Raw genomic sequence first — 23,833 nt, 5'->3', positions numbered from 1 at the left:
CCTTATCTACCTGTACTACCACCTTCAGGGACCTGTGCACATGCACTCCAAGGTCTCTCACTTCCTCTACCCCTCAATATATTCCTATTTACTGCATATTCCCTTTTACTGTTTGCCCTCCCTAAGTGATTACCTCACACTTCTCCGGGTTGAACTCCATTTGCCACTTTTCCGCCCACTCCACCAACCCATTGATATCTTCTTGGAGTCTACAGCTATCCTCTCCACTATCAACTACAGGGCCAATTTTTGTGTTGTCAGCAAATTTGCCAATCATGCCCCCTACATTCAAGTCCAAATCATTAATATATACCACAAACAGCAAGGGCCCCAACACTGAGCTCTGTGGCACAGCACTTGAAATGGATTTCCATTTGCAAAGACATCCATCGACTTTTACCCTTTGTTTCCTGTTACTGAGTCAATTCGCCACATTTCCCTGTATCCCATGGGCTTTTGCCTTTCTGACCAGTCTGCCATGTGCCACATCACTCCTCTTTTCCTTTCTCTGTTCCAGACTCTCTGTTAATCCTTCTGAATTTTCCCCCTTTCCTCCCCTCATCCTCCTGTTCTCCCTGGTGTCCTGGCCAATACTTATCCCTCAACCCACATCGTATCATCGCTTAAAAACAGATTATCTGGTCATTATCTCATTACGTTTTGTGGGTCTTTGCTGTGCGCTAATTGGCTGCCGCATTTTTTTTATTCGTCCATGGGATGTGGGTGTCGCTGGCAAGGCCAGCATTTATTGCCCATCCCTAATTGCCCTTGAGAAGGTGGTGGTGAGCCGCCTTCTTGAACCGCTGCAGTCCTGTGGTGAAGGTTCTCCCACAGTACTGTTGGGTAGGGAGTTCCAGGATTTTGACCCAGCGACTATGAAGGAACAGCGATATATTTCCAAGTTGGAATGGTGTGTGATTTGGAGGGGAACGTGCAGGTGTTGTTCCCATGTGCCTGCTGCCCTTGTCCTTCTAGGTGGTAGAGGTCGTGGGTTTGGGAGGTGCTGTCAAAGAAGCCTTGGCGAATTGCTGCAGTGCATCCTGTGGATGGCACACACTGCAGCCACAGTGTGCCGGTGGTGAAGGGAGTGAATGTTTAGGGTGGTGGATGGGGTGGCAATCAAGCGGCCTGCTTTGTCCTGGATGGTGTCGAGCTTCTTGAGTGTTGTTGGAGCTGTACTCATCCATGCAAGTAGAGAGTATTCCATCACACTCCTGACTTATTCCTTGTAGATGATGGAAAGGCTTTGGGGAGTCAGGAGGTGAGTCACTCGCTGCAGAATACCCAGCCTCTGACCTGCTCTTGTAGACACAGTATTTATATGGCTGGTCCAGTTTAGTTTCTTGTCAATGGTGACCCCCAGGATGCGGGCATGGATTGCTTCATTATCGCATTTGCTGCCCATCCCTAGTTATGTTAAGGTGGTGGGCCTTCTTGAACCACTGCAGTCTTTTTGGTGATACTCCAATGGTGTTAGGGGATTCCTGGACTTTGACCCAATGACAAAGAAGGAGTGGCAATGTACATCCAAGTCAGGCTGGGTGTGTGACTTGGAGATGATGGTGTTCCCATGACATTGCTACCCTTGTCCTTGGTGTTGGTAGAGGTTGCCAAGGAAGGAAATGCTGTTGAGGTAACGTTTGAGTTGCTTTAGCACATCCTGAAGATCATATGTACTGCAGCTGTAGCATGCTGGTTGCGAAGGGAGTGGATATTAAGTCCTTCTGTAGGCCAAGATTGCTGAGTCCAATTGTATTGCTCCTGCTGCCATGATCAGCCAACTCAGCACAACTGGGAATTGAACTTGGGACTCTGTGTAGGGTTCAGTTGCTCACTGCCTAACTAGCTGAGACATGAGAGGGATATTCATTGTGTCACTAGTGACATTGGTTGAATTAATGAGTGTGTCATTTGGATTAGTTTATGGGCTGTGGCAGATATTACACATGCAAAGAGGCAAAAATATATGGGTTTAGATACTAAGGTAAAGTAGTACCCTGCCCATGATGGCTAGAGGTCTCTGATGACCTTGGAAGCAGTGTTCATGCAGCAGGTCACTGTTGTGAGGCAGTGAGTTTATTCTCCTACTGATGAGCTGAGCGACCTCTCTGGGGGCATTTTGTATATGTTTCCTTGTGATGGAATAATGACGCATTGTGAAATGTGGCCCAAACTGGACCACCAGAGCCACACCCTAGCCCTGAAATGTAGGCACTGAACACTCGCTGCATAAAAGCATCATTCTTCCAATGGAGACTTGCTGGAGATCAATGATGTTATTTGATACTGGTGGGAGCTAGTATGCCTGGGAGAAAGGAGGGAGATTGAATCCTAGAATCAGAAGTGCTCAACGGGCGGGAGACTGGAAATAAGCAGGCACAGACGTGACATTTTTGCTTGAAGTCTTGCTTTTGTGTTTTGAGACCAGATTCTTGAAGGATTCCTTAGGGAATTTGTGCTTATTTTAGTGGTCACTTGAAGGGTTTTTCATTGGGGAAGAAGGTTTGAAGACCAGCTTACAGTTAAGAAACTGGTTTAATGTCATCCCATAGGACATGCTGTATTAAATCTTCCCCACTCTGCATATTTTCTTTTTTAAAAACTGCCGTGCGATGTTGTTCAGTAACGGAGCCTATAGACTGACCTTGAACATGGCGCACTGTCAAAGTATGTTGGCTGTAAGGAGGCCAAACTCTCTTATTTAGTGTTGACGCCCTCATTTACAACAATGAGACTGTGGAAGGTACTGAATTGTTCAGGGTCTGAGTGACCTTTGTTTATACCTTGGACAAGGAAGTTGGTGAAATGCAACATGTTCCTTCTGCTTAAAAACAGCTTCCCCCCTCACTCCAGTATATCTTTATAATACTTACCAATATTCTCCCTGTCTGAGCTTCTCAACAAGGTGTTTTGTTGCTTTCCACCTTTGCCTCGTGTCTGCTTCACTGAATCCTTAATCCGTGAGCGAAAGGACTGCGGGTATCTCTAAGCTCGTGATTTGATAATGCGAGTCCCCGGAGACTCCAAATCAAAATTGCAGCATTAGCTCGTGTCCTTGGCAGGCTCCAGTCTAATGGCCTCCGACTGGACCTTAGAATCCCAATTAATGGAGTTTCTTACGCAGAGGAGCCTGCCTTTTATTGCATCACATGTTTAATAAATTAATGGACCAGCCAAACCACAACTAGGCGTTGGGACACTTAATGTTGTTTTTGTGTTTTTAAAAAAAAAACTGTTCCCAATTTTCTACTCTCCATTCCTGAATGTAGGACTTGTGGTGAGATTTGGTTACCTGGGCAGTGTACCATTCCAGTAGGTCATCTTTTTCATGCATGAATTCACATGCTGTGTTGGTAGGCTGGGGAAAGGGGATTACAGCTGATTCCACTTCTATTCTTAATTGATGTGCACTTTCCAGCAGGGATCAGGAATGGGAGCCTGGCTTCCCCTCTTCTCCACCCCCCCACCCCAGCAACTGTTAATTGTAGTGTCACTAATGCACCACCACCCCCACCAGAGATGGATGAGTTCAACACAGGCTGGGATTCCAACCTGGGACCTTCCTGACCTGTGTGGCCAAGTGTATGATGTCGCTCCTTTTTTCTCCATTTTTGCTTTGATTATCCATTAACCTTGTTTATGTGGCAGGTTATTTGCCGCAGAGTTTTGAAATGGTGCTGCAGACTTCCTGATTGAAGACGCTGGTCTGAATTCAGCAGTTCCTCTGGTAACTTGATAGAAATTAAGGTGTGCTCATGACTGTGCCTTAGTCTATCGGGTGAATTTGTTCCTCCATCTTTCTTAAATGGAGGTTCCTGTAAACAGCAGTTCAGTTAACAAGCTCATTGGGTGATTAGTTCTGTGGATATTGGTGTGAATTGTGTTGATCTGTATCATGTGGAGCATTTTATTATAAATCAGTTGGCAGCTATTAACATCTTTGAATATTTGTGCTGTTCAAAGTGAAAGATGATTGGATTTCATTTGCCCCACTGTGTCAACATCAAACACTCCCAGGGCAGGTACAGCATGGGTTAGATACAGAGTAAAGCTCCCTCTACACCGTCCCATAGGTTAGAAAGTGTTCAACTCCCTCTATATAGTGTCTGAATAATGAACCACCCATATCTTTCAAATGTCTCCTTTTAATCTGGTAGCTCCAACATTAAACTGTGCTGGTGAGCAAAGAAGCTGGCAAAGTCATAGTGAAAAGTGTGTCCCACCCCAAGCACTATTCCAAGTTCCACCTTTGAACACAGTGACGATTGAGGGGTATGGTGTGAATCCCAGTCTCCAGAATATGGCCCCTACCGCACCAGTCTGACCTTTCTCTCCACCCTTGTAGATTCTTGTGATATTTCCAATTAGTGATGAATTGTAGACAATTTTGTGGTGACTAATCATACCTACCAGAAATTAGATGAAGACTGTTCCCATAATTGGAGCATAAATTGGATGTTCACTGTAGTGTGAACCTACTTAGGGCTCCTAAAGCCCTTGAAAGAGGGAGGGGTGGGGTGTGAAGAGGAGTGTAATGTTATTGGGGTACCAGGAGTTGTGTGAATGTGGCTTGTGCTGCTTTGTTCTGGGTGATGTAGTGACTTGCTTGTGTGCAACGTGTGTTTGTGGGTTTAATTTCTTTTTTTCAAGTGTGATTTTAAATGTGGGCCAGGAATCCTAGGCTGCCTGTTTGCTAAGTGTTTATTGATTCCACTAGTTAACCATTTGAAGAGGTATTAGTGGCGGTCTTGATCCCATCCTAGCATATATTGGAGGTGTTGGGGTGGAGAAAGTCCAGTCTAGAAGTGGGCAGGATAAATGGGTTCAGGAGCTAATTGTGTGTTTGAGAGAGAGAAGGGATTATAATAAGGTGGGTAGGTGGTTGGTTTAAAGGGTGGGGTGGGGGGGAAGGGAGGAGGAAAAGGTTTTCTCTCAATATTTTTGTGCATTTATTTGGTCACTTCATCCCATATATCACTAAGCAAGTTAATCTCAGTCTTGTACTGCAGAAGCTCTGAAACCAGGCATTTGGAGGTACTGAACGATGGCCTAAGAATGCCCCGCCTCATGCTCCCATCTCTCTCCTGTGGGAGAGTTTCTCCCGACAGTGACAAAGCTGGGTCATATCTTTGTAAAAGGGCAGTAGACACAATCACGGGGAATCACCCAAAAGCTCCAGTGTTGCATCCGCTTAGGAGCTAAAAATGACTCCTAATAGATGCATTGCTGAGGTTAGGATTGACACCGGAGCCACCAATCTGCATTGTGCTTGTCCATCCCAGCCCATAACGCAGAAAAATACCAAGTGATACATTTTGGTAGGAAGAACGAGGAGAAGCAATATAAACTAGAGGGCACAATTCTAAAAGGGGTGCAGGAACAGAGACCTGGGGGTATATGTGCAAAATAGTTGGAGGTAGCAGGGCAGGTTGAGAAAGCGGTTTAAAAAGCGTACGGAATCCTGGGCTTTATAAATAGAGGCATAGAGTACAAAAGCAAGGAAGTCATAAACCTTTATAAAACACTGGTTTGCCCACAGCTGGAGTATTGTGTCCAGTTCCGGGCACCGCACTTTAGGAAAGATGTGAAGGCCTTCGAGAGGGAGCAGAGGAGATTTACTAGAATGATTTCAGGGATGAGGGACTTTAGTTACGTGGATAGACTGGAGAAGCTGGGGTTCTCCCTGGAACAGAAGAGATTGTGAGGAGATTTGATAGAGGTGTTTAAAATCATGAAGGGTCCAGACAGGTTAGATAGAGAAACTGTTCCAGTTGGCAGAAGGAACAAGAACCAGAGGGCATAGATTTGCAAGGTGATTGGCAAAAGAACCGAAGGTGACATGAGGAAAAACTTTTTTATGTAACAAGTGGTTAGGATCTGGAATGCACTGCCCGAGGGGATGGTGGAGGCAGATTCACTCATAGCCTTCAAAAGGGAACTGGATAAGTACTTGAAAGGAAAAAATTTACAGGGCTACAGGGAAAGGGCGGGGGAGTGGGACTAATTGGATTGCTCTTGCATAGAGCCGGCATAGACTTGGGCCGAATGGCTTCCTTCCGTGCTGTGACCATTCTATGATTCTAACCACCGCTCCCTTCGCCCACCATTGGCGGTCGTGCCTTCAGTTGTTTTGGTCCTAAGCTCTGGAATTCCCTCCCTAAACCTCCCCGCCCCTCTACTTCTCTCTCCTCCTTTAAGACACTCCTTAAAACCTAACTCTTTGACCAAGCTGTCCTGATATCTCCTTTGGCTCGCTGACAAATTTTGTCCGATGCTCCTGTGAAGTGCCTTGGGATGTTTTATTATGGTAAAGGTGCCATATAAATGCAAGTAGTTATTGTTGCTGTTGTTAAGGCTGCAACTTGAATACTGTAATCAGTTTTGGTCACTGAAGCACCAGGGAAAGCTCCAAGTCTTAGAAGTGATGCAGAGAAGGGCCAATGAGGAAAGGCCAGAAAAACTAACATTTCGGTCTTGATATGAGGAGAATCAGAGGGGCCCTTAATCAGCATGGAAGATATTACATGGAATGGGAAAGGCTAACCCAGAGTATGATTGCAAGGCAAACCACAACTGTAGGAAGGAGGGACATAGATACAAGCCAGTGTAGTGTTTGGACTTGTACTAGTCCAAATGGTGCTGCAGCAGTCTGAGCATTGTAATGTTCCCCTTTTGGTCATCTTTTCACCAAAGCAAAAGTTGCTATCTCCACTATCAAGTTATTCCCTAGTTTTTTTTTTCAAATGGGGTTTGGTTATGTGATGGAACCTACTCTCTCTGGTTTAGATTGAAATTGTGACATGGCCAGTGAGTGTAAGGATCTGGAAGAATATTTTTAGAGGGGCTGTCTTGTGTGAGCCTAATATTGATGTATTAAAAAGCCTGGTCTCGTGAGGAATGGATAATTGGGGCAAAGAACTGAAAGGTGCCTGTGCAACTGTACTAGAGCAAGAGGAGAAAAAATTGGCAGAGAAAAAAAATTAAAAGGTGACCAAATATTAAAGCTAATTTATTCTGGGGATGTGGGTGTTGCTGGCAAGGCAATCATTTATTGCTCATCCCTCCTTGCCCAGAGAAGGTGGTGGTGGTGGACCTTCTGTTTTATGCAACTGAGTGACTTGCTCAGCCCAGTTCAGAGGGCAGCTAAGAGTCAACCACGTTAGTGTGGGACTGGAGTCGCCAAAAAGCCTAGACCGGGTAAGGACGGCAGAGTTTCCTTCCCTAAAGGATATGGGCTTGGGGTTGGGTTTTTGCAACAATCCGACAGCTTCATAGTCACTTTTACTGACACCCTCTTACCAAAATTAAATATTCCTTAAATCTCCTATTTTCTTTTGACGTCCTTAACGTTAGCTGTGTCCTCTAGTCTTTGAATCCTGTTTTCTTGGGTCTAAATTCTCCATACACATGAGAATCTGGGAAGACTGCTATCAAGCCTGCCGTCATCCTCCTCTTTGCCAAAGTAAAGTCACAGAGAGCACAATCTTTTCATATAACTTACTCCCCTGAATTCAGGAATTAGTCTTGTAGCCCTCTTCCGGGCCCTCTCCAATACTTCTACATTTGTTTGGTAATATGAAGACAAAAATTGAACAGTACTCCAAATGGAACATTGCCAAGGCCGAATACAACATCAGCTTATGAATGACTGGTTGTATTTGTTTTGATATTGGTTCAGGCAGGATTGTTCAGCACAGCAGGTCAACTTGCTGCTCTTCTAACAGTGTCATGGGATCTTTACCATTCACCTGAAATACAGGAATCAGGGGACAGGACAGGGCTTCAGTTTAATGCCTCATCTGAAGGATGGCACCTCTGACAGTGCAGCACCCCCTCCAGTGTTGCAGTGGAGTGCTGGCATGGATTATATATTCAAATTCTGCAATAGAGAAGAGAGCAACAAGAATTATTGAGGGGATGAACTGATTTGATTGGAGAGCGATTGTGTGAATTGGGCATGTTCTCACTGGAAAAGAGAAGGTTGAGAGGTGCTATGAATGCTGTTTTTAGGATTCCAAAGGGACTGGATGTCAACAGTGACGCTATTTCATCTTGCCCAGAACAGTAGAACCAGAGGTGTCACAGCCTGCGTTTGAAGGGGTAAATTCTAAACTAATCTGCAGAAACAATATTTCAGTGAGCGAGTGGTCAATCTATGGAACAGGCTCCCTAGAGAGACGGTGGAAGCAGATAGTTTTGATTCATTCAAATGCAAATTTGATAGATTTCTTGCAGAAAGTAACATTTTTGGCTACGCTGAGTAATTTGAGAAATGACGTCGTAAGTGTAACAGGCTCGGGAGGAACAGGTGACTTTGGACCTGTGGTTTCCAAAGCTCTCCACTACGGGGTTTTCCTCACCTCATGTCTGGGTCTGTTGTAGACTAATAGAGATTGATTGCTGAGATTAGTCAATAATTCCATTATCATTGTATCATGTGATTATCAGGATGGGAGAAAGTGAACTAGATGGACCTTGGTCTATTTTCATCCATGTTCCTGTGAAATGGAACCTGCAACCTTCTGAGTTGGGTGACAGCACTATCAACTCAACTGAGCTGAGCTGGTGCTGAATTGTAGTCCCAGCAGCAGGAATGCCTCAGCTGCTCTCAAGGAGATAAATGAGAATAGATGTCCTTTGTTGGAGGGCAAATAGCAGCCCAACAGCAAACATACTGGCTGCCTCTTAACTGGATCTAGAAGTTTTTGGGTTCTGAGCATCAAAAACCTGTCTGAAGGGGGAACAAGATAAAAAAAGACTTGCATTTATATAGTGCCTTTCACAATCTCGTCGAGTTACATCGAAACTACAGCACAGAAACAGGCCATTCGGCCCAACTGGTCCATGTCAGTGTGTGTTCCACACAAGCCTCCTACTGCCCAATTCATCCAACCCTATCAGGATATCCTTCTATTCCTTTCTCCCCCATGTGCTTATCTAGCTTCCCCTTAATTCATCTACATTATTTGCTGCAACTGCTCCTTGTGGTAGTGCATTCCATATTCTTACCACTCTTCGGGTAAAGAAGTTTCTCCTAAATTCCCTATTGAATTTCTTAGTGACTATTTTATATTTATGACCTCTAGTTTTGGACTCCCCAACAAGTGAAAACATCTCTACATCTACCCCATCAAACCCTGTCGTTATCTTAGAGTTCTATCAGGTCGCCCCTCAGCCTTCTCTTTTTTCGGAGAAAAGAGCCACAGCCTGTTTAGCCTTTCCCGATAAAGATATCCTCTCAGATCTGGTATCATCCTTTTGAATCTTTTTTGCACCCTTTCCAATGCCTCTACATCCTTTCTATAATATGAAGACCACAACTGTTCACAGTACTCCATGTGGTCTAACCAAGGTTCTATGCAAGTTTAACATACAAGTTGTATGTTGACCTGAGGAGGTCCCAAAGCGCTGTACAGCCAATGAAGTACTTTTTGAACTGTAGTCACTGTCGTAATGTAAGAAATGCTGCAGCCAATTTGCGCACAGCAAGATCCCACAAACAGCAATGTCATGCCCAGATATTATGATTTTTTTTTGATGGTTGAGGGGTAAATATTGGACAGAACACTGGGAGAACGCCTTCGAATAGTGCCATAGGATGTTAGAAATCTCGTAGCCATGAGTTGAAATATTGCCATATTTTCCATCTACAAATTTCTAATCAGAAATTCTTTGCTTTCTTTCCTTCGCAGAGGTCATACACATTAATAGTGGAAGCATGGGACCAGGACAATGCAACAACTAGTGAGTACCCGAAACTACTCTTCGGAGGCATTTCTGTAACTTGTTTGGGCCTATGCCTTTTTAACAAAAAAAACCCCACATATTTTTGCAAAGGTGTGTCATGTTATGCATTTGCCACGGGTAAATTAGAACTGGGGAAGAGAAGTCTGAGGAGCCCAGACATGCAATCAGTGGAGTCCTAATTCCTGAAATGTTTTACTGCGACTAATTGTAAACTGTGCGCATATTTGACAATTTAAATTTTTGTTTAAAAAAAATGAACTGTAAATAATTCTCCCCACCCATGCATTTCACATTTTTTTTCTTTCCTCCCCTTTTCTGAAACATCTGCCAATTGCAGGGATTCCATGCATACCTGGTACCTTGCCCAAGTGACAATTCTATCTAACCCATGCTGTACCTGTCCTGGGAGTGCTGATATTGACACTAGATGTTCTAGATGGGGAAGAGTATTCCACTTGCCTCCAATGAATTCTTCATCTCAAACAATGCAAAACACATCAAAATAAATTAAACAAAATCGACGTTAAAAAAAAAATTTTGTGATCAAACTGGAATTTAAGTTTCCTTTCAGTTCAAAACTCAATACTGCACACTGAGGAAATAATAGTGAAGTGACTCAAAAATGGAACAGTCTAGAATATGTTTGGTTAAACACCATCTTTTTGTGCTCCTTTTCAAATAGAACCATTGCATTAAAGAACTCTGGTGCCATCCTGTGATCAATTCATTTACAATCTGTTTTCTTGGTGTTAACGTGCTCCTTGGCCCTCACTCTACATTTGTACAATCGCATGGCGTTGCCAAGGGTACAGATGTGCACGTGCTCTTTCCACCTCCACATTTGGTCCCAATTGTTTTCAGAGAGGAAAATGGAGAAGGTGGTGGCAGGTTATTGCTTCCTTGTTCTTCTCTCCAAATTAGTGGGTGAGCTACCCACAGATTGACTGACTCGTGTGCCACAGGCAGCAGTATGGGAGAAGATTGCCTGTGCCACGGTGATGGGGAGAATGGGACAAATTTAAAATGGAGGCTGCTGGAATTCTCCCTGGTGTGCTGGACAATATTTATCCCTCAACCACCATCACTGGGGGAGAAAAACAGATTGGTCATTCTTATTGCTTTGTGGGACCTTGCTGTGTGCAAATTGGCTGATGTGTTTCCTACCTTACAACAGTGACTACACTTCAAAAAGTACTTCATTGCATGTAAATTGCTTTGGGATGTCCTGTAGTTGTGAAAGGTGTGATATAAATACAATTACTTTTTTCTTTGGGGCTGGGAGGAGTAAGTGACAATATTGTGTAGGGAGCTAATATTAAACAACTAAGCTTCTATACAAACTGATTTATACTGAACTGCATGTAATCGTGTCAAAGGATGTCTTGGTTATTGTTGCTCTGGGTGTAAGGGAGATACTGTCATTTGAGGTTGAGATTAAAGGTGGTGATACCTGCCCAAGTTTAGTATGCTTAGAATAATAGAGGCATGTGAGTCCATTACAAGGCTGTAATTCTTCAAATGCTTCAGGTGACCCCTGACCCACTTATGGTGAATACAACCTTCCTTTCGGTCTCTGGTAATCACTGTGTTTGGAATAGTTTTCCAGTAAGGGGTCCTGAGTGGTAAGATTGAGGCAGTCTGATCTCTTGCATTGCTACTAAACAATTGGATATAGGCTTTGTAGCTGTTGGTTTGTTCTACCCCCTCTTAAGCTTTGCCAACAGAATTGGGTTGCAAGAGGACAGAGTGGCACAGTGACTTGGTGTTGCCAGTAGGTATTCAAACAAATGTAATGTTAGTTTTTTAAAAATCCCATGTCCCACGGCCAAATGAAGTGTGAAAAGCACTGTCCAATTATAAATGTTTGTCCTTTCAAACTTGGGTTGTGTCTGGAGAGAGTATTTTGAATTGTGTAACACTGGGGTGAAGTACTAATTGGTACAGGTTTAGTGGTGGTGGAGCAGTTTGAGGGATGGATTAAAAGGGGCATTAAGGTGATTTTCTTCCCCCCCCCCCCCCCCCCCCAAATAAATCTTTGACAGTGGCAGGACAAGTTGATATGGCTTTTTTTTAAAAAGAAGCATATAAGCATATGGGATCCTGGGCTTTATAAATAGAGGCATAGAATACAAAAGCAAAGTTGTGCTGAACCTTCATAAATTACTGTTTAGGCCTCAGCTGGTGCATTGTGTCCAGTTTTGGGCACCACTCTTTAGAAAGGATGTGAAGGCCTTGGAGAGTGTGCAGAGGAGATTTATCAACATGGTATCAGGGATGAGGGACTTCAGTTATTTGGAGAGATGCGAGAAACTAGGGTTGCTCTTGCAGCAGAGAAAGTTATGGGGAGATTTAATAGAGGTATTCAAAATTATGAAGGGTTTTAATAGAGTAGATAGGGAGAAACTGTTTCCACTGGCAGGAGGTTCAATAACCAGAGGAGACAGATTTAAGATAATTGGCAAAAGAATCAAGGGGGAGATTAGAGTTTTTACGCAGCGAGTGATTATCTGGAATGCACTGCCTGAAAGGGCGGTGGAAGCAGATTCAATAATAACTTCTAAAAGGGAATTGGATATATACTTGAGAAGGAAACATTTGCAAGGCTATGGGGAAAAATCAGTGTGGGACTAATTGGATAACTCTTTCAAAGAGCAGGTGCAATGGGCTAAATGGTCTCCTTCTGTGCTATGAGATTCTATTATCTATGATGCCACTACATTAAGCCTAGTGACAACATTACAGTCCTTCCACTTCTACAAAACCATGGGATTGATGTGTGTACTCAAATGTCTGAAGCCAGTTTCTTGTGTTCATCATGGAACTGCTTCCCACTAAATCATCCAGTGCAGTCCCATGAATGCCTGTGGGAAATGAGTGCTTCGTTGCTGCAGTGGCTCATTGGGCAGTGTAGATGGAAGACCTAATCTGCATTTAACTGACTTGGGCCGTGTTCAGCGCTGAGAATGAGTAGATAAGAGAGTTTCATTCTCTAGCAGTCTCCCTTGTGCAAGAAATCAGTAATGTCGTACCACTTCTGTCTATAACAAACATCCTGCATCTGTTCACACTGCCTCTCAGTTTTCCATTATAAATTCCTATGTCCACATTTATAATGGAAGCTTCTTATATAAATTTGTCACTGTGTAATTGCATTCTTCTGGCATTGGAGGTGCTGTAATAATAAAGGAAACAAGGGGAGATGATAAATAAGGACAATGTATGATCAAATGGTGACTGGATTATCCATTTGTGCCTGGTCTAATTTTCCTTTTGGCCTCTAACCCAGCTTCTCCTGAAGTTGACACTTGGTTTTGTCTCTTTCGGGGACAGTGTAAAGAGGACGATATCAAATTATCCGCCCATTATATGTCCCAACCGATTCTCCGTTCCATTCACTTCAGTGGACAGGAAGGTTGGACCTGGTGTATAATGAGTGGCTAATTCGATATCGCCCTGGCGTACAACGCCATGGGAGCTTGATTACCTTCTGAAAGTTACTATTGAATCCACTTCCACCAATTGCATTGTGCAACTTGTGGTGACATTGGTACTGGCATAAAATTCATCTTTAAATATCTTGGATGAAAAGGTTGGAATGGGTGAGGTATAGCGGTTGAATGAATCTTTGCCTGCTGAGGGCACCTGGAGATCTGGACAATTTCCTGTTTACATGTCTATAGATTGAGATGTAGCCAGTGATCAGCCGGATTGATATTGCGCTTTTTAAATAAAAAGTCTCCTGTGTCGGGACTCCTGCAAGAATTTGCTTGTTCAGTGTGGTGGTTGATGGAAGAGAAAGAAGGCTGGTCTTCACCTTTTTTAAAAAAAAAAAATTTTTATATTCGTTCACTGGATGTGGGCGTCGCTGGCGAGGCCACCATTTATTGCCCATCCCTAATTGCCCTCGAGAAGGTGGTGGTGAGCCGCCTTCTTGAACCGCTGCAGTCCGTGTGGTGACAGTTCTCCCACAGTGCTGTTAGGAAGGGAGTTCCAGGATTTTGACCCAGCGACGATGAAGGAACGGCGATATATTTCCAAGTCGGGATGGTGTGTGACTTGGAGGGGAACGTGCAGGTGGTGTTGTTCCCATGTGCCTGCTGCTCTTGTCCTTCTAGGTGGTAGAGGTCGCGGGTTTGGGAGGTGCTGTCGAAGAAGCCTTGGCGAGTTGCTGCAGTGCATCCTGTGGATGGTACACACTGCAGCCACAGTGCGCCGGTGGTGAAGGGAGTGAATGTTTAGGGTGATAGATGGGGTGCCAATCAAGCGGGCTGCTTTATCTTGGATGGTGTCGAGCTTCTTGTGTTGTTGGAGCTGCACTCATCCAGGCAAGTGGAGAGTATTCCATCACACTCCTGACTTGTGCCTTGTAGATGGTGGAAAGGCTTTGGGGAGTCAGGAGGTGAGTCACTCGCCGCAGAACACCCAGCCTCTGACCTGCTCTCGTAGCCACAGTATTTATATGGCTGGTCCAGTTCAGTTTCTGGTCAATGGTGACCCCCAGGATGTTGATGGTGAAATACAAGACGGGAGAAGGCTGAGAAAGGAGTGAGGGGTGAGGGGGTTGGATAACCCGGCTTGTGTGCAGCCCTGGATATAGTAGGAGTCAGGTTTTAAATAACTAAATGGCAGCTGGCCTAAATGTTAAACTAATGAAGTAATCCTTGCAACTGATGACCAATCATTCAGCAGCACTGACTCATCTGAATGAATGTCTAACTTCTCTTCAGTCATTAACCTGAATGCACCCTCTTTTGCCCTACCTCCCTTTGGTTCGTGCGAAACAGGCCCACAGCATCACTCATCAATTGGATTCAACAGCATGTCTTTCTGAAGGCTATTAGACTTTCATTTTGTGTGAATGGGATAGGGACATTTATTCCTCCCCCTCCCCTCTGCTCAATGTCTTTGCACTCCCTTTGAAATGCTGCAGCCATTGTAATTGAGCGCTGAATTCTGTTATCCAAGGTGTTTGTACATAACAGTGCAGCCCATGGCAAGTGCCCTGTTCCTCCTCCGTCAACTGCACTTGTTGGTATGGACGACCTAACTGCAACACATGCCACAAAATAGATTTACAAGTATGCAATTGGGGATACAGTAGCGTAGTGCTAGGTGTAGGCCACATGGCCCCTCGAGCCTGCTCATCCGTTCAGTCAGATCACAGCTGATCTTGGACCTCAACTCCACTTTCCCGCCCGATCCCCATATCCCTTGATTTCCCCTAGAGTCCAAAAATTTATCGATTTCAGCCTTGAATATACTTGATGACTGAGCATCCACCGCCCTCGGGTAGAGAATTCCAAAGATTCACAACCCTCTGCGTGAAGAAATTCCTCCTCCTCTCGGTTCTAATTGGCCGACCCCTTACCCTGCGACAATGCTCACAGTTCTAGGCTTTCCAGCCATGGGAAACAACCTCTCGGCATCCACCCTGTCAAGCCCCATATAATTTGTTTCAATGAGATCACCTCTCATTCTTCTAAACTTGAGTATAGGCCCATTCTACTCAACCTCTCTTCATAGGACAACCCTCATTCCAGGAATTAATCTAGTGAACCTTCATTGCACTGCCTTTAAGGCACGTATTTCCTTCCTTAGATAAGGAGACCAAAACTGTACACAGTACTCCAAGTGAGGGCTGACCAAAGCCCTGTACAATTGTAGTAAGACTTCCTTACTCTTGTACTCCAACCCCCTTGCAATAAAGGCCAACATGCCATTTGCTTTCCTAATTGCATGCTGTGCCTGCATGCTAAACTTTTTGTGTTTCTTGTACGAGGATACCCAAGTCTCTCTGAACACCAACATTTAATAGTTTATCACTCTTTTAAAAACATTTCTTTTTCTCTATTACCAAAGTGAATAACCTCACAATCCCCACATTATACTCCATCTGCCACTTTCTTGCCCACTCACTTAATCTGTCTATATCCCTTTGCAGACTCTTTGTACTCCTCACAGTTTACTTTCCCACCTAGCTTTGTATCGTCACTAAACTTGGATACATCACATTTGGTCCCTTCATCTAAATCATTCATATAGATTGTAAATAGCTGAGGCCCAAGCACTGATCCTTGCGGCACCCCACTAGTTACAGCCTGCCAACCTGAGAATGACACGTTTATCCCTACTCTGTTTACTGTCCATTAACCAATCCGCTCTCCATGCTAATGTTACCCCCTACCCCATGAGTTCTTATCTTGTGTAACAACCTTTTATGTGGCACCTTATTGAATGCCTTTTGAAAATCAAAATATACTGCATCCACTGGTTCCCCTTTATCTACCCTGCTAGCTACTTGCTCAAAAAACTGTAATAAATTTGTCAAACACTTTCCCTTTCATAAAACCATGTTGACTCAGCCTAATCATATTATGATTTTCAAGTGCCCTGTTACCACTTCCTTAATAATGGATTCCAGCATTTTCCCGGCGACTGATGTCAGGCTAACTGGCCTGAAGTTCTGTTTTTTTTCTCCTTCCTTTCTTGAATAGCGGGGTTACATTTACTACCTTCCAATCTGCTGGGACCATTCTAGAATTCAGGGAATTTTGGAAGATCACAACCAATGCATCCACTATCTCTGCAGCCACCTCTTTTAGAACCCTCGGATGTAGGCCATCAGGTCTAGGGGATTTGTCAGCTTTTAGTCCCATTAGTTTCTCGAGTACTTTTTCTCTACTGATATTAATTTACTTTAAGTTCCTCACACTCATTAAACCCTTGGTTCCCCACTATTTCCAGTATGTTTTTTGTCTTCGACTGTGAACAGATACAAAACATTTGTTTAACGCATCTGCCATTTCCTCATTTCTCCATTATTATTTCTCCTGTCTCAGCCTCTAGGGCACCAGCATTTACTTTTGCTACTTTTTTTTTACATGTAGAAGCTCATCAGTTTTTATATTGCTAGTTTACTTTCATCTATTTTCTCATCAATTTTTTGGTTGTCCTTTGGTTTCTGATACTCTGCCAATCTTCAGATTTACTAATCTGCGCAACATTATAGGCCTCTTTTAATCTAAAACTATCCTTGGCTTCTTTAGTTAGCCACGGCAGATCTCTGCGCTCCTCCAATTCTGGCCTCTTGCGCATCGCTGATTTTAATCGCTCCACCATTGGCAGCCGTGCCTTCAGCTGCCTAGGCCTCAAGCTCTGGAATTCCCTCCCTAAACCTCTCTGCCTCTCCACCCCCCCCCCCACTCCTCCTTTAAGATGCTCCTTAAAACTTATCTCTTTGACCAAGCTATTGTCACCTGTGCTAATATCTCATGTGGAAGTGTCAAATTTGTTAATGCTCCTGTGAAGCGCTTCAGGACGTTTTACTACATTAACGGTGCTATATAAATGCAAGTTGTTATGTTACTGGACTAATAATCCAGAGAGCGAGTGTTCAAAGCCCACCATGGGTGGTTTGAGACTTCGAATTCAGTTGGAAAAATCAGTAAATTAAAAAAGCTGGTATTAAGAGTGACCATAAAACTGTTGGATTGTCATTTTAAAAACCCAACTGGTTCACTAATCCCCTTTTTAGGGAAGGAAACCTGCTGTCCTTACCCGGTCTGGGCCGGGTACGTGCGCACCTTTCTCTTTGATAACACATTTCACCACACACAGGTATAGAAATGAGTGTGGGCAGAGGTTTCCAGGAAGCTTGAGGTTTGCTTCATACCTTGTTGGCTACATATCTCAAGTCTGCAACCAACTTTCACCCATGAGTCAGCCAGTGTGATGTAATCCTGTCTGCAATGTCACATTTACCAGTCTGCCTTTTCACCTGGTAAACCTTTCACCACAGTGTCTTACATAGGCTGAGAACAATTACGTTTTTAGACATTGTTTGAGCAAGTAACATGGTAATGTGACACTAGAGACCTGACACTCATTATACGTGGAGAGACTGCTTCCTATTGTGACTGGTCAGGTTTTTTTAATGTAAACTCCGTCTTGCTATGACTCTGGTCCCAGACAGGTTATGCTGCTTTGATCAGTAAATGGTGATAGTTTGTCAAACCCTGTATCAAATCAAAGAGGATTCTTAATGTTTGGGCCATTGGGTGAGATCCAGGACATGTTCCAGAAAGAGAGACTTCCATTTATATAGCGCCTTTCAAGACTTCAGGATGTCCCAAAGTGCTTTACAGCTAATGAAGTACTTTTTGAAGTGTAGTCATTGTTGTAATGTAGGACACGTGGCAGCAAGCTCCCACAAACAGCAATGAAGCAATGACCAGGTAATCTGTTTTTAGTGATGTTGGTGGAGGGATAAATATTGGCCAGGACACCGGGGAGAACTCCCGTGCTCCTCTTCGTTATAGAATCATAGAAATCATAGGTTACAGCACTGAAGGAGGCCATTCAGCCCATCAAGTCCGTGCCAGCTCCATGCAATCCAGCTAGTTTCACTCTCCTGCCCTATCTCTGTAGCCCTGCAAATTTTTTCCTTTCAAGTACTTATCCAGTTCCCTTTTGAAGGCCATGATTGATTCTGCCTCCACTGACCCTTGGGCAGTGCATTCCAGATAATAACCACTCGCTGTGTAAAACAGTTTTTCCTCATGTCACCTTCGGTTCTTTTGCCAATCACCTTAAATCTATGTCCTCCGGTTTTTGACCCTTCCGCCAATGGGAACAGTTTCTCTCTATTCTGTCTAGACCCGTCATGATTTTAAATGCCTCCCTCAAATCACCTCTCAATCTTCTCTATTACGTAGGAACAGGAGTAGGCCATTCAGCCCCTCGTGCCTGCTCTGCCATTTGATAAGATCATGGCTGATCTGTGATCTAACTCCATATACCTGCCTTTGGCCCATATCCCTTAATACCTTTGGTTGCCATAAAGCTATCTATCTCAGATTTAAATTTAGCAATTGAGCTAGTATCAATTGCCGTTTGCGGAAGAGAGTTCCAAACTTCTACAACCCTGTGTGTGTAGAAATGTTTTCTAATCTCGCTCCTGAAAGGTCTGGCTCTAATTTATAGACTGTGCCCCCTACTCCTAGAATCCCCAACCAGCGGAAATAGTTTCTCTCTATCCACCCTATCCGTTCCCTTAATATCTTAAACTTCGATCAGATCACCCCTTAGCCTACTAAACTCCAGAGAATACAACCCCAATTTGTGTAATCTCTCCTCGTAACTTAACCCTTGAAGTCCGGGTATCATTCTAGTAAACCTACGCTGCACTCCTTCCAAGGCCAATATGTCCTTCCGAAGGTGCGGTGCGGTGCCCAGAACTGCTCACAGTACTCCAGGTGCGGTCTAACCAGGGATTTGTATAGCTGTAGCATAACTTCTGCCCCTTTGTACTCTAGTCCTCTAGATATAAAGGCCAGCATTCCATTAGCCTTATTGATTATTTTCTGCACCTGTTCGTGACACTTCAATGATCTATGTCCCTTTGGACATGCACTGTTTTTAACTTTTTACCATTTAGAAAGTACCCTGTTCTATCCTTTTTTGATCCAAAGTGGATAACCTCACATTTGCTTACATTGAATTCCATTTGCCACAATTTTGCCCATTCACCTAATCTATCAATATCGCTTTGTAATTTTATGTTTTCATCTACACTGCTTACAATGCCACCAATCTTTGTGTCATCGGCAAACTTAGATGAGAGACTTTCTATGCCTTCATCTAAGTTGTTAATAAATATTGTGAATAATTGAGGCCCCAAGACAGATCCCTGCGGGACTCCACTAGTCACATCCTGCCAATGTGAGTACCTTCCCATTATCCCTACTCTCTGTTGCCTTTCGCTCAGCCAACTTTCTAACCAAGTCCATAATTTTCCCTCGATTCCATGGGCTTCTATCTTGCTAACAGTCTCTTATGTGGGACCTTATCAAATGCCTTCTGGAAGTCCATATAACTAACATCCATTGTCATTGGGCAGTTTTGGATTTGAGCTTTATTGAGCTGGCATGAAACTGCCCCAAACTTGGTAAGGTCTTCACAATAAACTTTTTTAAAAGAAGAGTAGCCTTTCTCACTACCAGGGGTTAGATTTGAGCACTGCTCTATACTGAGGTCAGAGAGTGTCAGTGAATTGGATGAGAATAGGTCTCAAAACTCTTGCAGTTGCAAAGAGAATTGCCTCCTTGTTGATGGTATCTAGCTTTATCAAGAAGATCTCTAAATTGCCTAACTGAGAGTGTGCAATTCTGATGCCGTTACAAAGTTTGAGTATATCTAGAATGTGTTCTGTGTGCACGTATCCTGTTCCCATGGCAACACATGCGGAGCCAAAACATTTAAGGCTGGATTTTCAGAACTCCGGAATATTCTGCCATGGCTAATAATTTCGCTAAACGTAAAAGATCCCGCTGATCCTTTTTGAGATACACACTTGATCGACATCCCATCTACCACTAAACATCCATTCCCTCCACCACTGCGCACCATGGCTGCAGTGTGTCCTATCCACAGGATGCACTGCAGCAATTTGCCAAGGATTCTTCGACAGATGCTCCCAAACCAGTGACCTCTGCCACCTAGAAGGACAAGGGCAGCAGTTGAATAGAAACACAATCTCCTCCAAGTCTCACGCCATTCCGACTTGACCATATATCGGCCGTACCTTCACCGTTGCTGGATCAAAATCCTGGAAGTCCCTACCTAACAGCACTGTGGGAGAACCTTCACCACACAGACTGTAGCGGTGCAAGAAGGTGGCTCACCACCACCTTCTCAAGGGGAAACTAGGGATGGGCACTAAATGCTGGCATTGCCAGCGATGCCCACATCCCCAGAATGAATTTTAACAAAGATACTGGATCCCTGCTTGTAACATTTCCAAGTTTGCAGATGACACAAATGTGGGGTGGAATGTGAGCTGTGAGGATGAGGCAAAGAAGCTCCAATGTGATTTAGACAAGTTGGGTGAGTGGGCAAGAACATGGCAGATGCAGTATGATGTGGATAAATGTGAGGTTATCCACTTTGGTTGTAAAAACAGAAAGACAGATTATTATCTGAATGGTGATAGATTGGGAAAAGGGGAGGTGCAACGAGACCTGGGTGTCCTTGTACACCAGTCGCTGAAAGCGAGCATTCAGGTGCAGCAAGCAGTTAGGAAGGCGAATGGTACGTTGGCCTTCATTGCAAGAGGATTTGAGTAGAGGAGCAGGGATGTCTCACTGCAGTTATACAGGTCCTTGGTGAGACCACATCTGGAGTATTGTGTGCAGTTTTGGTCTCCTTATCTGAGGAAGGATGTCCTTGCCATGGAGGGAGTGCAACAAAGGTTTACCAGACTGATTCCTGGGATGGCAGGACTGACTTATGAGGAGAGATTGGGTCGAATAGGCCTATATTCACTAGAGTTTGGAAGAATGAGAGGTGATCTCATCGAAACATGTAAAATTCTAACAGGACTAGACAGACTAGATGCAGGGAGGATGTTCCTGATGGCTGGGGAGTCCATAACCAGGGGTCACAGTCTCAGAATACGGGGTATGCCATTTAGAACCGAGATGAGGAGAAATTTCTTCACTCCGAGGTGGTGAACCTGTGGAATTCTCTACCACAGAAGGCAGTGGAGGCCAAGTCATTAGATGCATTCAAGAAGGAGATAGATATATTTCTTAATGCTAAAGGGATCAAGGGATATGGGGAAAAAGCAGGAATAGGGTACTGAGTTGGACTATCAGCCATGATCATTTTGAATGGCGGAGCAGGCCCGAAGGGCCGAATGGCCTACTCTTGCTCCTATTTTCTATGTTTCTATGTTTTTATGTTTTTTTGGTGCATATAAAAAAGATGAAGTTGCTTTTAAATGAACTTTTCTTTGTAACACAAGTGTATTGTGATTTTTTTTTTTTCCCTTTTAGTCTAGGTTTATCACTTCTAAGAACATAGTGTGTTCTCTGAGAAGGGGAAGACAAATTGCACCCTTTTATTGCAGTTTAAGTGGTGGATCTAGTTTTGACAGATTCTGGAATGTGGAGCTGATCTGAGGGTGGTGGTGCTGGGTTGCTGTGCGTATTGGGAGGGCTCTTGTGTGCTTTTGTCCCTTGAGGACATAGTGGAATTTTAATGCTACAAGCAAAGACAGGTGGGGATGCCTTGAAGACCCCACATGTACTGACGCCCAGAGCAGACAGAGAGGATCTTGTGGCTTCTTGCTCAGTAGTTGCATTGCTCTTTCAGTGACTATTAAGATGTGGAGAGAGACAGCAACAGTGTGATATAGTGACAGAAGCTTGCTTTCGTAGAATTATACAGCACAAGGAGGCTATTTGGTCCTTCGTGTCTGTGCTGGCTCTTTGAAAGAGTTAACCAATTACCACCCCCCCCCCCCCCCCCCACTTTTTTATCCATAGCCCTGCAAATTTTTCCTTTTCAAGTATTTATCCCATTCCCTTTTGAAAGTTGCTGTTGAATCTGCTTCCACCGCCCTTTCAGGCAGCGTATTCTAGAACATCATAACTTGCTGGGAAAAACAAAATTCTCATCTCCTTTCCAGTGAGATGTCTCGGGTGGACGGTGTCCTGGCCAATATTTAAACCTCAACCAGCATCACGAAGAGATTATCTGGTCATTAATTTCATTGTTTGTGGGACCTTGCTGTGCACAAATTGGTTTCCTACATTATAACAGTGACTGCACTTCAAAAAGTACTTCATTGCTTGTGAGATGCTTTGGGATGTCCTGAGGTGGTGAAAGGCTTGATATAAATGCAAGCTCTTTTCTTTCAAGGTTTGCACATAAAGAATGAGCACTCGGGGTGAAATAGCTTAAGGGTGTCCATGAGCTTGTTTCCCAGCAGGAGTCAGCACCTTCAGTTCCTTGGCTTTTTAAAAAAAAAAATAAAAGTAGTGGTCAATTTTAAATCAAACTGGTTGAAATGCTAGGAAATGAGATTCAGCCACATTCTCAAACCAGTGGAGGGTGGTTGGCTGGGTTCTGTCGTTCTGTGACTGCTCGGAGGATGCAAATGACTTATTCACACACACACACAAAAAAAAACAGCACCGGCTTTCATTCATTTCGATAATGAGTCATTGTCTGTCCGCAGTAATCCCCACAGAGAAAGGAAGCCAGGTGCAAAAAGGATTCGAATAACCTCCACAGTGAAGTGTGACATGGGCATTGTCCAGTAATTGCATAACATGCAAAGGCTGGGCTCGGGACCCATTAACTTCTTAAAACATTTATGTAGCATGTTTTTTTGCTCTTTGTTTTGAGGAGGTTTTCGAGAGGCTACTGAAAACTGATGTTTTCCCCGTGTCTTAACTCTATCGGGGACCCTAGAATTGCCATATTTAATCTAGACAGTGAATGCAAAATATCGGTAGTTAGGATGTCCCTACCATCTGGGGAAGGAAACTTGCCGTCCTTACCCGGTCTGGCCTTTGTGACTCCAGACCCACAGCAATGTGGTTGATTCTTAATCACCCTCTGAAATGGCCTAGCAAGCAACACTCAGTTGTACAATTTCGCTACAAAACGTCATAATTTTGTTGTGTCCGGTGCCTAGTGGTCTGGCACCGGACACGACAAAGGCAAACCAAGCCCAGTCGACCCTGCAAAGTCCTCCTCACTAACATCTGGGGACTTGTGCCAAAACTGGGAAAGCTGTCCCACAGACTAGTTAAGCAGTAGCTTGACATAGCCATGCTCTCAATCATAGCTTTCACCCAACCTCCCAGACTCTTCCGTCACCATCCCTGGGTATGTCCTGTCCTACTGCCAGGACAAATCCACCAGAAGTGGCGGTACTGTGATATACAGTCAGGAGGGAGTGGCCCTGGGGGTCCTCAACATTGACGCCAGACCCCATGAAATCTCATGGTATCAGGTCAAACATGGGCAAGGAAACCCCCTGCTGATTACCACTTGCCTCCCTCCCTCAGCTGATGAATCAGTCCTCCTCCATGTTGAGCACCACTTGGAGGAAATACAGAATGTACTCTGGGTGGGGGACTTCAATGTTCACCACCAAGAGTGGCTCGGTAAGCACCGCTACTGACCGAGCTGGCCGAGTCCTGAAGGACATAGCTGCCAGACTGGTGGTGAGTGAACCAACACGAGGGAAAACCTACTTGCCCTCATCCATGCTAATCTACCTGTCGCAGATTCA

General features: G+C 44.1%; 1 protein-coding gene across 3 annotated transcripts in view; it reads left to right on the top strand.

The window, feature by feature from the left end:
* Positions 1-23,833, top strand: part of jag2b (jagged canonical Notch ligand 2b) — a 153,805-nt gene that overhangs the window by 39,138 nt on the left and 90,834 nt on the right. For all 3 annotated transcript variants that reach the window (XM_067992093.1, XM_067992094.1, XM_067992095.1), the window contains one exon: positions 9,693-9,744. In XM_067992093.1, the coding sequence (XP_067848194.1) occupies positions 9,693-9,744 (52 nt within the window). The remainder of the gene's footprint in view (positions 1-9,692; positions 9,745-23,833) is intronic.

This window comes from Heptranchias perlo, chromosome 10 (assembly GCF_035084215.1).
Source record: "Heptranchias perlo isolate sHepPer1 chromosome 10, sHepPer1.hap1, whole genome shotgun sequence".
Taxonomy (NCBI): domain Eukaryota; kingdom Metazoa; phylum Chordata; class Chondrichthyes; order Hexanchiformes; family Hexanchidae; genus Heptranchias; species Heptranchias perlo.
Note: the sequence above shows the minus strand (reverse complement) of the source record. Positions and strands in the feature narration are given on the sequence as shown.